Source organism: Cryptomeria japonica, chromosome 9 (genome assembly GCF_030272615.1).
Source record: "Cryptomeria japonica chromosome 9, Sugi_1.0, whole genome shotgun sequence".
Classification (NCBI taxonomy): domain Eukaryota; kingdom Viridiplantae; phylum Streptophyta; class Pinopsida; order Cupressales; family Cupressaceae; genus Cryptomeria; species Cryptomeria japonica.
Window position 1 is genome coordinate 488,547,313 of NC_081413.1, and position 12,571 is coordinate 488,559,883.

General features: G+C 43.0%; 1 protein-coding gene across 7 annotated transcripts in view; it reads right to left on the minus strand.

Moving 5' to 3' along the window:
• The window catches only part of LOC131039972 (protein PAM71, chloroplastic), a 185,426-nt gene that overhangs the window by 123,565 nt on the left and 49,290 nt on the right, over positions 1-12,571 (minus strand). For 5 of the 7 annotated variants that reach the window (XR_009104740.2, XM_057972828.2, XM_057972826.2 and 2 more), the window contains exon 2: positions 12,293-12,383. The exons of 1 other annotated variant lie outside the window; for it this stretch is intronic. Coding sequence is in view for 5 of the 6 variants with exons in the window: in XM_057972828.2 (XP_057828811.1) it covers positions 12,293-12,383 (91 nt within the window). In the remaining variant the exon portion in view is untranslated. Of the gene's footprint in view, positions 1-12,287; positions 12,384-12,571 lie in introns of those variants that run through there. One more of the 7 variants, XM_059211036.1, reaches the window with a different exon arrangement.

A 12,571-nucleotide genomic window follows, 5' to 3' on the forward strand; every position in this document is an offset into this window, starting at 1 on the left:
GTTTGAGTCAAATCGGATGAAAAATGAGGGAGTTATGAGCATTTGGGTGTTTCCATGGGCTGTTGTTTTGTACTTTCAGCTTGTAAATTGATTGTAACAGAAAATTATATTCTTGCTATAGAAATCTGCATTACTTTCCTTCTTTCATCTCTAATTTTGTAAGGTTGTTTCAGTAGTACTGATCAATCATTCTTGTTGTCCTTATTTTGTAATTCCCACTCCATAAGTGGAAGAGGTTGGCTTAGCCGCCTTCTTCCTTTGAATTTTAATTTATGTACTCAGTCCTCCCACTGAACAAGTGGTCGAGTGATAAGTTTAATGCAATTGTCCTCCCGCTGAAATATGCGGTAGAGTGGTTGAATTTCAGTTTCTTGTCATTTTCCCTTGGCCGGTTTACCGCCAAGAGTTTGGTTTCTATCCTACTGGATAAGCAGAAGGGGCTGGCTTGCCGCCCAAGCATTGTAATTTCAGTTTGATTATTGTTGCTAACGATCCCCGGAACACCATATGCTCTCACCCTCCCAGACTGGGCTCTCGGTGAACAAAAGGTGGAAGGGTTCCCTTTCAGCAGTTTGGATTATTTCTCTAACCTTAACGGGTTGTGGTGATTGCTTGTATCTCTTATTGTTAAAAAATCAAAAAAAAATTTATTGGGATATTACAATCTAGCTCTCAGTTATATCTAGTTTCATTTAAGTTATTGAAAATAAAAATTAAAAAAAAAACGGTGGCTTTTCCCTCTTTTTCAGTTTGAAGGATTTAAAAGTTGATATTTCAAATTTGCATAGTTGTTGCATGTTACAATTTGCCTTATACTTTCACTTGCAGCTTCACAGGGATGGTCAATATATCACATGGATGTAAAAAGTGCCTTCTTGCATGGTGATCTTCATGAAGAGATCTTTATGGAGCAGCCACATAGTTTTGTGCAAGTCTCTTCACTTGTTTGTAGGCTTTGTCATTCACTATATGGTCTCAAGCAGCCCCCTCGAGCTTGGTATGAGAAGATGAGCATTTTTCTACTATCTTCTAGTTTCTCACGTTGCTATTTTGATCCCACAATTTACATTCAATGACAAGAGGGAGATATTTTGATACTTGTGTTGTATGTGGATGATTTGATTCTGATAGATAGTTCTCCTTCCATGATACAAAGTGTTCAGAGCACATAAATGGAGTTGTTCGACATGACAAATCTTGGCCTTCTACATTATTTCCTTGGTCTTCAAGTTATTCAATCTTCAGATGGGACTTCCATTTGTTAGCAAAAATATGCTCTTGACATGCTTCAGAGATTTGGCATGCTTGGTTGCAAGCCTGCCCCCACACCATTTCAGCTAGGTGTTGTGTTGTCTTTCAGTTGTTCTTCTTGTTTAGTTGATGCTACATTATACAAGCAGTTGGTTCACAATCTTGTGTACCTAACACACTCATCTTGATCTTTCCTATGATGTTGGTCTAGTCTCCCATTCTCTCATGATCCACATGAGAATCACTAGAAGGTTGCCAAACGTATCTTGAGGCATAATCAAAGCACATCTCATTTTGGCATTCATTATTCATCAGGAGACTCTTGAGTTGTTGGCTTCACTAAATCAGATTGGGCTAGTGATGTTCATGATTGAAAGTATACTTTTGGCATTGTGTTTTGTCTTTGGTTTCGGCCCTATTGCATGGTCTTGCAAGAAGCAATTTGTTATTGCATTATCATCAACTGAGGTTGAGCATCGAGCAGCTATTCTTGCTAGCCAGAAGATTTTATGGCTTCGTCAATTGTTGACAAAGTTTGGTTTTCCTCCTAATGGTCCCACTATTCTTTGGTGTGACAATCAGAGTGCTATTCACATTTCTCGCAACCCAATGCAACATCAACGGACTAAGCATATTGAGATCCACATGCACTCCATTCAACAATTGATTCAGGATGGTCTTCTCACATTGGATTACATACCTACGGAGGCGCAGGTTGCAAATATCTTCACGAAACCTTTAGCGTCCCCATGTTACCTTCAGTCGAGATCTATGCTTGGGATGAAGGAAGTTGTCCTTTGGGGGTCTTTATGAGGCTTTCCTTCCTTTAGCTAATCATGCATTTTCATACATTGCATCTCTTTTTTGGAGAGGGTTTTTTTCCCATGTGGTTTTTCTCCTTTTCTTCAGTTATGAGAGACTTTATGTTTTGTACCAGGTACCTCATCGGGCCATTAGTTGTCAGGACCATTCTTCCATTTCATGCATTTAGAGGATTTTTACTTCTCCCTAAGTCTCACTTCAAGGGGGATGTTAGTGCATTCTATATTTATGAGGCAGGCTTTTTAGATTAAATTGACTTGACCTAATTTTATTTTATTCAAGCTAATTTTAGTTTCCAAATTTTAGATTAGGGATTCTTTTTCTTTCTATAAAGCAAGTCACTATGCATTGTTTCATTCATTCCTAATCTTTTGCTTTTGAGGAATATAGCATTTCAATCTTGCTGCTCTCATTTGTGGAAGGTGTTCTTTGTTTGTTGTTTGATCTTGCAGGTGCTTGTGTTGCAAAATTCAACAATTTCTTCTTATTCACTTCACCCACTCCCTTGCACTTCCTAGAACACAATTAATGCCAAATGTGACTCTTGCACACCAAATTGGTTTTTCTTGCCCAAAAAACATTGTTCATCCCTAGGGCACAAATTCAATTTCAAAAATGTCTTCAAACATTAAGTGTCGTGGTTAAAACACTTCGTTGGTGAAGCGGCCACCAAGGTTCAAATCCTTGTTGGGCCACTGAGCTCGCAAGCCTTGTGCCTTTGTTGGGCCATTGTGCTCGCAGGTTTGATCAAGTGAAGTGTGGGAATGAGGTCTCCCATTTGTGGCCTCACTGGTTCATAGCTCTGGGTCAAAAGTGTTTCATGTGGAGCCAAAGGCGTGTCATGCCAACATCACCGGTCACATTAAAAAGTTTACCAAGTAGTTTTTAAAAAAAATATAACTTCAAAAACAATAGTTTATGTTGAAGAATGCCATGCCTCCATGAATGTGGTCGTTGGAATTTTAAATACAAATAATCCTTACACCATTTCTAGGCTGTCATTTAAACAAATTTCATTGGATTTTGACTTGTTCCACACAACGTATTGATGAGATTTGGTTCTCCGTCAAATTCTTGCAAGCAATTCGGCAACCAAGCCAAGTGCTTTAAATATGAGTTCATTTGACATAAGAATAGATAGTCATTCCTCATTTCCACACAATTACAATGTCAAAGAGCTTCTAGGTTTCCAAATCCTGCAAGTCAAATTGCTTGTTGAGTGATTCATTTTGTAAATCATGAAGAGAGCTATTGTGCAAAAGATGTTTGTAACTGAATGTCTCCCTGGTTATTTGTAATTCTTCAAGATAACGTTCAAGCAACAAAGTGTGGTAGGTTCTTCATAGCTTAAGATTTTCTCTTGCCACAATTAATAGTATGAATGTAATAGAGATTAGGAGAATATCATAGCATACTAAATCATTCTTTAACATTGCATATGGAATTCTGGAGTTTGGAGAAGGATGATTAAGCATATCCAATTACTGATATCATATCTCTTTTGTAATTTCTATGTGTTGTCTTTTGGTAACTACACCTTTGTAACCCACTAAATAGGCATCGGTCTTGTAAGTGTTTGAGCCTCCATTTGCCTAAAATGAACATCATCTCTAACTAGTAGTGTAGGAGTAGGAAGTAGTTTATATGTCTTCATGATTCAATGATATTCCAGGGATACATTCATAGCTAGCCTAAATAGTTTATTCTTAGAGGATCATGTCCTCCATACTCACATCTTGCAGTGATGCAATCATGTCTTCAACAACTTAATAGAGGTTACTGTGCAATAGATCAGTCCTCGGTCTAGTGACAAATTTTAGGACTGTGCGTATATTAGATACTAATACAGTTAATTTAGTTTGTATATCTTTAGTTGTGATCAAATGTTGTTAAAGGTTACCTATAGGAACACCCTCTTAGGTCTAGTTGAGATTGAAGTGAAGGACAGTTTATCCACTCTCAGCAATTAGCCTGTCATCACTCACACTTTGTTGAAGAATTGACACATCAACCCTTCAAGAACGACATTTCCCTTGCCTTGAAGTGGATAGATCCTTCTACAAGTGTGATTAGTGATTTCAAGACCCAACAACCTTTGAAGAAGATTTATTACCTAGAATCATGTGGGAATCAGTTTTTGATAAGGAGTTTAAAAATTGCAATTTTGGTAGATAAAGTCATTATTCTTGTTAGCTAATTGCAAGTGCAAGTTGAGTTTTGATAGCAATCCATGTCTATAATTTTGTCTACAAACTTCCCTCCAAAACGAGTGATAAAAAGTTTGCTTGGTTAGTGGAAAGGCTCCTTTTGAAATTTGAATAAATAAAAGGAAAAAGAAGATTGTGCCATTTATCCAAGAGCCTCTGCATCTAGTCCAATGACTAGGGGATTTAGTATCTACTATCGATAACCCCATGACTCAAGGTAAAGTTTTATCAAATTAGAGGATCCTTAATTTATTGGATGAACATTAGAAGATCCTTGTTTGGCATAGGATCCAACCAGATTCAAGCCTCTTGAACACCTAAGACAATCTATACCATTGAAAAATGTTATTCCAATGGTTCAATTCTTCAAAATCTAAGGTTGTTGTGCCATTGAAAGAGTTTGAAAAACCTCGAATAATTGTGAGCAAATTATTAATAGAGGATGAGTAACGAGTTAGCATAGCCATAGCCAACTAACCGTGTGAAGTGGGGTTCTTGATATAAAATATAAGAGGAAACAAACAATATTAGCATAAATAATAAATATCACATGATTTATAGGAGATAAAATGGGAAAAAGGCCAGAGAGGTCATTGTTTAATAAAGAAAACACATGGATAAAAGAAGCTCAACACTTTGACCTGACAAAATTTGTGGGGGCAATTGATTTTTTATAACCATTATTCCTGATTTTTAACTATCCTATTCAATCTAAGGGTGTGGAGTACTTAGGCATTTTTTCTATTTAATCCTTACCCATATAAGGTCATTATTCCTCCAATGTACCTAGGTCAATACCAACAAAAGGAAGAAAGTTCTTCGTCTAATGGGGAATTCCTTCATGAAGATAAGAAAAAAAAAATCAACTTGCTTGAATAGAAGGCATTTTCTCCTATGCAAATGACGGAATTATTGTTACTAATGAAATGAGAAACAATGACTGCAAGAAAGTGAAATGCTTAATCAGATTAAAGGATGGGAACCACACCCCTGTACCTGTACCCACAGGCCACATCTCTCAATGACTATAATAAGTGAAATATAGTTGTGTCCATATCCCATGTCTGCTGGTAACAAGCTTAGAAGTGAGCCAGAAAAAAAGAGAAGTGGGAAAGAATTAAGATCCTTTGAAAATTATGATGGAGTATTGTCATACAAGAGTCAAAATGTATCAAAATATAAGTAGCACACTAAGAAAAGAGGATACAAACTGATTTAGTTTCTCAGTGAGGAGGGGTTGCCCCTTTATAATGATCAAGAATGTTTTTAACTTGAGCATTATGTTTGATGCTGATACTGAGATTATATTGGTTAAAGCTATCTTTAAAATGCCAATGATGAGCTTCTTGATGGTTGTCTTTGGTTTGTATCGAGGCTTGCAACCGAACGCATGAATACATGATGGCTTGGTGGTTGTCATGGAAAGAAATTGCTGGAAAGAGGTTGGGCTTTCTCAGCTGCTAACGGAAGACACGGATGGCGCACAGACCCAATGGGCCTACCCGTTGCTGAAATAAACCCAGAAGTCGACGATACCCAAACAGAACTCTATGTAGGAGAAGACACCGCGACGAGAGAATTTTCAATTCTACTCCAAGTAGCCATTCAGACCTACATTCGACGAGAGGCGGCGGAGGCAGAAGTCCCACCAAGTGCCGTCTGGACAGCGTTGGAAGTGAGTCCGGAGGTAAATCGGTTGATGAACCATCTCCCCCGATTGCTAGCACAAGCATCGTTGGCACAACAAGCTCGCCTGGAGGAGATTGCCCGAGAGGAGCGACGCCAAGAAATTTTGCAACAGTACGAGGAACGGGAAGCAGAACGAGATGGCGCCAGGTCAGGGGCATTTGAACCGTGAGCCATACGGGACGGAATAAAGAACACTTATTGTAATAATTATGTCATATTGTTGGCATAAACTTGTCTTCCACATTATGAATGAATAAAAGTGTTCTACTTTTTATGTCATTAAGTATATAGAAAGCTGTTGGGAATTAATGCCCAATACACTGAATAAAGACAAAAATAAGCAACAATATATAGATGAACGTGCAGTAGCCCAACGTGCCTTGATCCTTGAACAGCAAGCGGAAAGGCGACAGAGGTATAAGCGAAGAGAGGAGGAACGCTCCGAAGGGGACGGTGAGGCCAGCGGCCACCCACGGAGTTGGGAGGAGTTACTTGCGAAAACTCGCCGCATGATAGAGTATACCAAAACTCAGTTGAGGGATTTGAGGGACTTGCCACACACACCAGAGGCTAGGAAAACTCCAAGGAGTGGGGAGGAGGCAGGAGAGGGAGAAGACACCGGGGCTGCCAGGAGTGTCGGAGGGACACCGGGGCACGGCAGTCAAGCACCCCTTATAGGATCTGACCCATCCGGAGTAGGACAACAGCCACCAGTGGTAAAAAGACAAGGCATGGCACAAAAACAAAAACTTCCAAAGTTCCATGGGGATGGGAAAGAAGACCCTGTCCGCCACTGTCGCACTTGTGAAACAATTTGGGGAGCGAATGGTGTTACCGATGAGGACGAGTGGGTAACACAGTTTCCCGCAACCTTGAGGGGCGTAGCCATCGACTGGTTTTCGGATACGGATAAGGCTAAAATTAGCACATGGCCAGACTTGAAGAAGGAATTTCAAGCAGAGTTTCGTCTCCTAAGAGACGATAATGAGATCGTAGCCGAAATCTACGACACGAAACAGAGAAAGGACGAGACTGTTCGAACCTACAGCCGGCGGCTCAAAGAGCTGCTAGGAAAGATGGAGAACCAACCAGCAGACGGACTGAAAAAACGATGGTTCGTGGAAGGTCTAAAGAAATCCCTTGGACGAAAAATGAAGATAGTACCTCCCTCTTCATACTCCGACGCCTATAACAGGGCAATGGATTTAGAAAGTGAACAGAAGACGTCCAAGAAGAAGAAAAATAAATCCTCGTCGGAGGATGATTCCTCTTCTGACAAAAGTGATAGCAGTGATGACGACTCTAATCGGAAGGTACGGGCTCTCCAGAAAGATATGGAGCGAATGATGAGAGAGATAAAGGCAACCAAAGGAAGCACAAGCAAAGGCGACGAAGGGGATTTATGGTGCACGGACTGCCGTACCGACGGACACACCAAGGGGTCTTGTCCGAAAAAAGCATTTTGCGATATTTGCCAGATTGCCGGACACCTTACCAAGGAGTGTCCGTACAATATGAGGACTCGTAACCAACAGGTTCTCTTTACAGAACCATCTGCGTCAGCCGGCACGTCCCAGCCTGCGAGCAACAACGCCTCGTCTGGTGGCTACCGAAACAACAGGCGAGGAAGAGGCAACAATAACAATAACGGAAGCCGTATCCAGTATGACGCCAAGGGCCGGCCAATTATCCAATGTAGGGCCTGTAATCAGTGGGGGCACTTCGCCCGTGATTGCACGAAGGAAGCCACCCCTCAGCACCTCTGCCGTTGGTGTGGGCCAGGCGACCATGAGGACGCAAATTGCCCGCAGGCAGGGGTTAATCTCCTCAACATTGAGAAGGCTGAGAAGACTGGTGAGAAAGAAGTACTGGCGATCACCTGCGCCCAGACGAAAAAAGCCACTTATCCCGACCCCCGTACGGAGAAGGAGCGATTACGGGAGGCAAAGGCCAATATTGAACGTGAGATGACGACCGAACGACGGGACAACGAGGTGGCGAGTACATCATTCCGTACAGAAGCGGAAAATAACATCATTGAGCAAATCTTGCAGATAGAGGTGCCGATAAAGGTAAAAGACCTTCTAGACTCTATGCCACAATTGAGGACTGCCATCCTCACCAATGTGCAAAGCACCGCATCGTCGAGTGCACCACAGGTAGGGGTTCCCGCCACCGCTACGAAGAGTACACCACAGGTGGAGGTTTCCGTCAGCCCTTCGACTGACCCGATGTTACTAGCCGTGAGCAGTGGTAGACACCCAGCTGTGGTAGAAATGCGTATCCGTGGGACCATTTTGAAGGACACCATTGTGGACGGAGGATCTGGGGTGAATGTACTACCAGAAGAAACATGGAAGCGGCTGGGGAAGCCCACCCTGTGGCCACCCACATTCAACCTGGTGGGAGCGGACCAACACGGCATTAAGCCACTCGGCCTGTTGATGGCCCAGCAAGTGACAATTGGTACGCAACCATTCTTGTTAGATTTCGTGGTTATTCCCTCGAAGAAGAAAGGCTATGACGCCATCCTGGGGAGAGTGTGGTTGATCAACGCAAGGGTAAACCACAACTGGAAGAAAAATACACTTTCCATGGAGAAGGGAGGGCGAAAATATACCATTGACCTACACACCCAAAATGTCGGCGAAGAGCTCGCCTCTTCCGACTCGGAGGACTCTAATAAAGGGGAAGGGGGTCCCGATGAAAGTAAGGGCAAGAACGCGATGGAGCCGAACAGTGAAGGGGTGCTAGAATTGGAGGGATGTTCTGAAGATGAGGTATGCTCGACTAACGGGCTCTTCCACTGGCAAATGGAGGATTACGAAATGTTCCAAAGCTACAGGCTCGAAGTAGAGGAACCAGAGCAACCAACAGAGGTGTACCTGCCGGAATACAAAGAATATTGGAAGGGAGACGCCCCAAACCCTGGCGACGTAAATAATCCGAAGAGTGTCGGCACCGATTGGAACCCTGTGTGGAAGGCCGCAGCCTTCAAAATCTTTATTATCCTTCTTCTTCTTATGTACGGGAAGGAGGTCGTGGTCCCTGTAGAATTTGTGGTTCCAGGTCTTTCAATGACCAGTGAAAATAGATTGGCCACCAACGGGTACAAATTGAAACCTTACCACGCGAAGCGCGCAGGGGACCCGAGAGGCCAGACAGACACTCGAGAGCCTGGAGGGAGACCCGAGAGGATGGAAGGGGACCTAAGAGGCCGGGCAAGCAACTCGAGAGGCACGGGACAAAAGCAGGAGACTTTTGGGCGAGAAAAACCGAGAAGGATGAAGGACGATCCCAGAGACAGGGGACCCGAGCCGAAGACTCTCTAGACAACTTAAAAAAAAAAAATCGCACGGTCGTATGATACCGACCATACGGTCAAAAAAAAAAGGGGGAAAATGGCCACCGTACGGTGGGGCCAAGGTGACAAGGTGACACTACCGTGCGGTGGAATCACCGACGGTGACACCACCGTGCGGTGGAATCACTGTGTGGTGACACCACCGTGCGGTGGACAGTGCACCACCGTGCGGTGGAATCACCGACGGTGACACCACCGTGCGGTGGAACCACCGACGGTGGAACCATCGTGCGGTGGTCACACCGTGCGGTGGGAGCCACCGAAGGCCGCGCAAGGATATAAAACGCCGCACACCGCTGAGGAAAGGAAGAAGCGACCACACCGCACAGCCGACCTTGGCAATAAAACCCCGCGGAGGAAGAAGACACCGAACATGGCCGAAGGCACATCACCGCGCAGCCAGGGAAAGGGACGCACCGCACGGCCGGATCAATACACACAGCCCACGAGCTACCGCAGGGAGTGAAGCGGATGGATGGGGTCGAGGGTTCTTACAGATTGATCCGCCGCTTAGGGAGAGCGAGATTTCGCACAATTCCACACAGCCACGTAAGGGCAAAACGATCGCCACAGGTAGACCAAGCAGCCACACGATTGGAGATGGTATGGCGAGACATTACAGTGCCTAAAAAAAAAAAAAAAAAAAATGACGACGGATTGAAAAATGATTCGATGACATTTGGAGCCTAAACACTGAAAATATTGGAGTGTAGAAGAAGGGTTTTGACATCATAAAATATCACAGAAATGATGCGCGCCATGGACTTTCGTGGGGTTCTGAAGGTTGTAAATTGGTGTTGGCGGCGGGGGCGCTGCCCCTCGACCCCGCTGGGGGCGTTGCCCCCAGACCCCTAGTTTATTTTGAGCTACAAAAGACCACGGGAAGTGTTGTGGTTGTCCGTATTGTGCGAAAGAAGCCCACAGCTAAGCATTGGCAGGGAAGCCATAAGCCGTAGAGGGAGACGGATTTGGAGGTTGCGAACAAACAGAGTTTGAGGGAAGGCATTGCAGGTCCGCGCAATTGTATGACACCAGGGAGTTATTCAGTTCAGTTTTTAGCCTTTGGGGAGTGTGATGGAGGATTTGAGTTGGCTCCTAGCATTTGTGCCAACGGATTGTGGCCACCTCCAAGCATGACTGGTACGCTTTGAGGAACTCGGAGTATGTCTCGGCTGGACGTGAGGTTGCCTTGGTGGATGCACAGAGGGCTCGGGAGGAGCTGACCACCAGGTTGGAGGCAATAGTCGCGTGAGACTTAGTTCAGCGTACCCAGGAGTTGGATGCCGAGAGAGCAGCACGGGTGGCTATCGAGGACAAATTGGCTAGGGAGACAGAATCATTTGAGTAGCAGTTGGTGGAAGCTGAGACTGAAAAACGTGTTTTGCAGACAAGTTTGGGTTAGGCCCAGGAGAACTGTGATGGCAAAGGAAGCAATATTGGTGAAATCCGCACTTGAGCATCAGATGGTAGCAGAAAAGGGTTTTCAGGCGAGGACGCAGCAAGTGTATAAGATCCGGGCCCGACTGGCGTCAGTAGTTCCTGCCGTTCATCTCTATTTTGTATTAAGTCGTCGGAGTCGATTTCTTTTCTTGGGGGGGATGATGTTGACGGGAATAATCATTATGTTATGTTGGTATATTATGTTTATGTTGTCGTCGGTAATAATGAGTTACGACGGTCAGTTAGTTAGCCGACGGGTAGGTAGTTGGAGTCGCGACGGTTGTGTCGCACCCCTTCGGCTGTCATATATTGTACCACCTCCGGGTGTTGGAGGACATGTAATGTTGACGACAGATTATAATATGAACATCTTTTGACATTAATGGCAAGCTTATTCTGGCACTTCTTTTGTAATTGCATTGTGCATTGCTGTTCAGTTTCTGTATTCTTCCTGTTTACCCAGTGAGGTAAACAAAGCAAATGCATCATACTTGTTGTAAACTTTTTTTTAGCATGAAATTCGAGTGACATTGTTTTAAATTTGCAATAATTGTCAGAATTTGTTTCTAATTTGTCAGCTTCTTCTAGCTTTCTTTTATAAACAAGGAAAAATTGTCATCGGATTGAATTGTTTGCACTCTCTTTCTGGTTCAAAAGTTCAGGTATGAGACTTGAAGATTTGCATGCATAAGATTGCATTTCTAGAGTCTATGCAATTCATTAGAACCAGTAATATCTTGGTTTACCATCAGATCGTTGCCTCTTCTCACTAAAATCTAGTAAGGCCACAAGAGTTAAGAATGGCCACTTGGTAAGGTTATCCAATCGTGGATCAGAGTATGATCTAGAAAGCTAACCAGAGACTAGTACATACTATGGACAGTAGGGTTCACTCAAGTACTTTACTCCAAAGTCAGATGCGAGATATCTAAGACAAAAACATACATTGAAGTTAGTATTGGGTACATTTTATTGCATAGGAATGATTTGGAACTACCTTGATAGTTTTGTGTGACTGTAGAATTGTTTACAGCATTTGCATGGCAGCCTACAAATTGCCAACAGGTTACACCTAAACATTATGCTCAATTGCTCACAACCCTGCATATAAGCCTGGAAGCAGGTAAACAGTGAGGCTTGGTTCAGTGGTGTTTCAAAGTTTTCTTTAGGTAGGGAATTGGTCCTCTTCCTACCCTAATAGTCCAAATTTTTATGGATTTCAGAATTTATAGAATATGGAATTGACTCTAGTACTAACTGCTACACTAAATATAAAGATTATGGAATCCTCTTTTGTTTTAGTTTAGACATAATCGAAAACTTAAGCAAAACTTCCTCATCATGGTTGTTTTTAAATTTGATTCAATAACTAAAACAATGGCATTCAGTGCTGTCATATTGTGCTGAATTGTGCTCCCTTCCACCTAATTTATCAAAATCTGTATTTTTGCATGTACTGAATTAACGAAAATAAGGAACAGGATGGAAAGTAGGAAACGATGTTGTTATATTACCATACATGATCTATCATACTAACAGGTAGATCTGCAAGTTGTTTCAGATCACTCCCCAAATCTCGTCTAATACACCATGGTGATTTATTGGAGTGCCTGCACTATAACATATTACATTATCAAGCACTGGCATGTGTCCTATTATGCCCTAATACATTGAGCAAAGGACAAATATCAAATCCTTGGACCTCTCAGCTTGTCTCTCACAAATATTAACATAATGGAAAGTCAAAATTGAAGAAACTTGCAAAAACATCTGTACTTGGAAAGCTGAAATTATATAC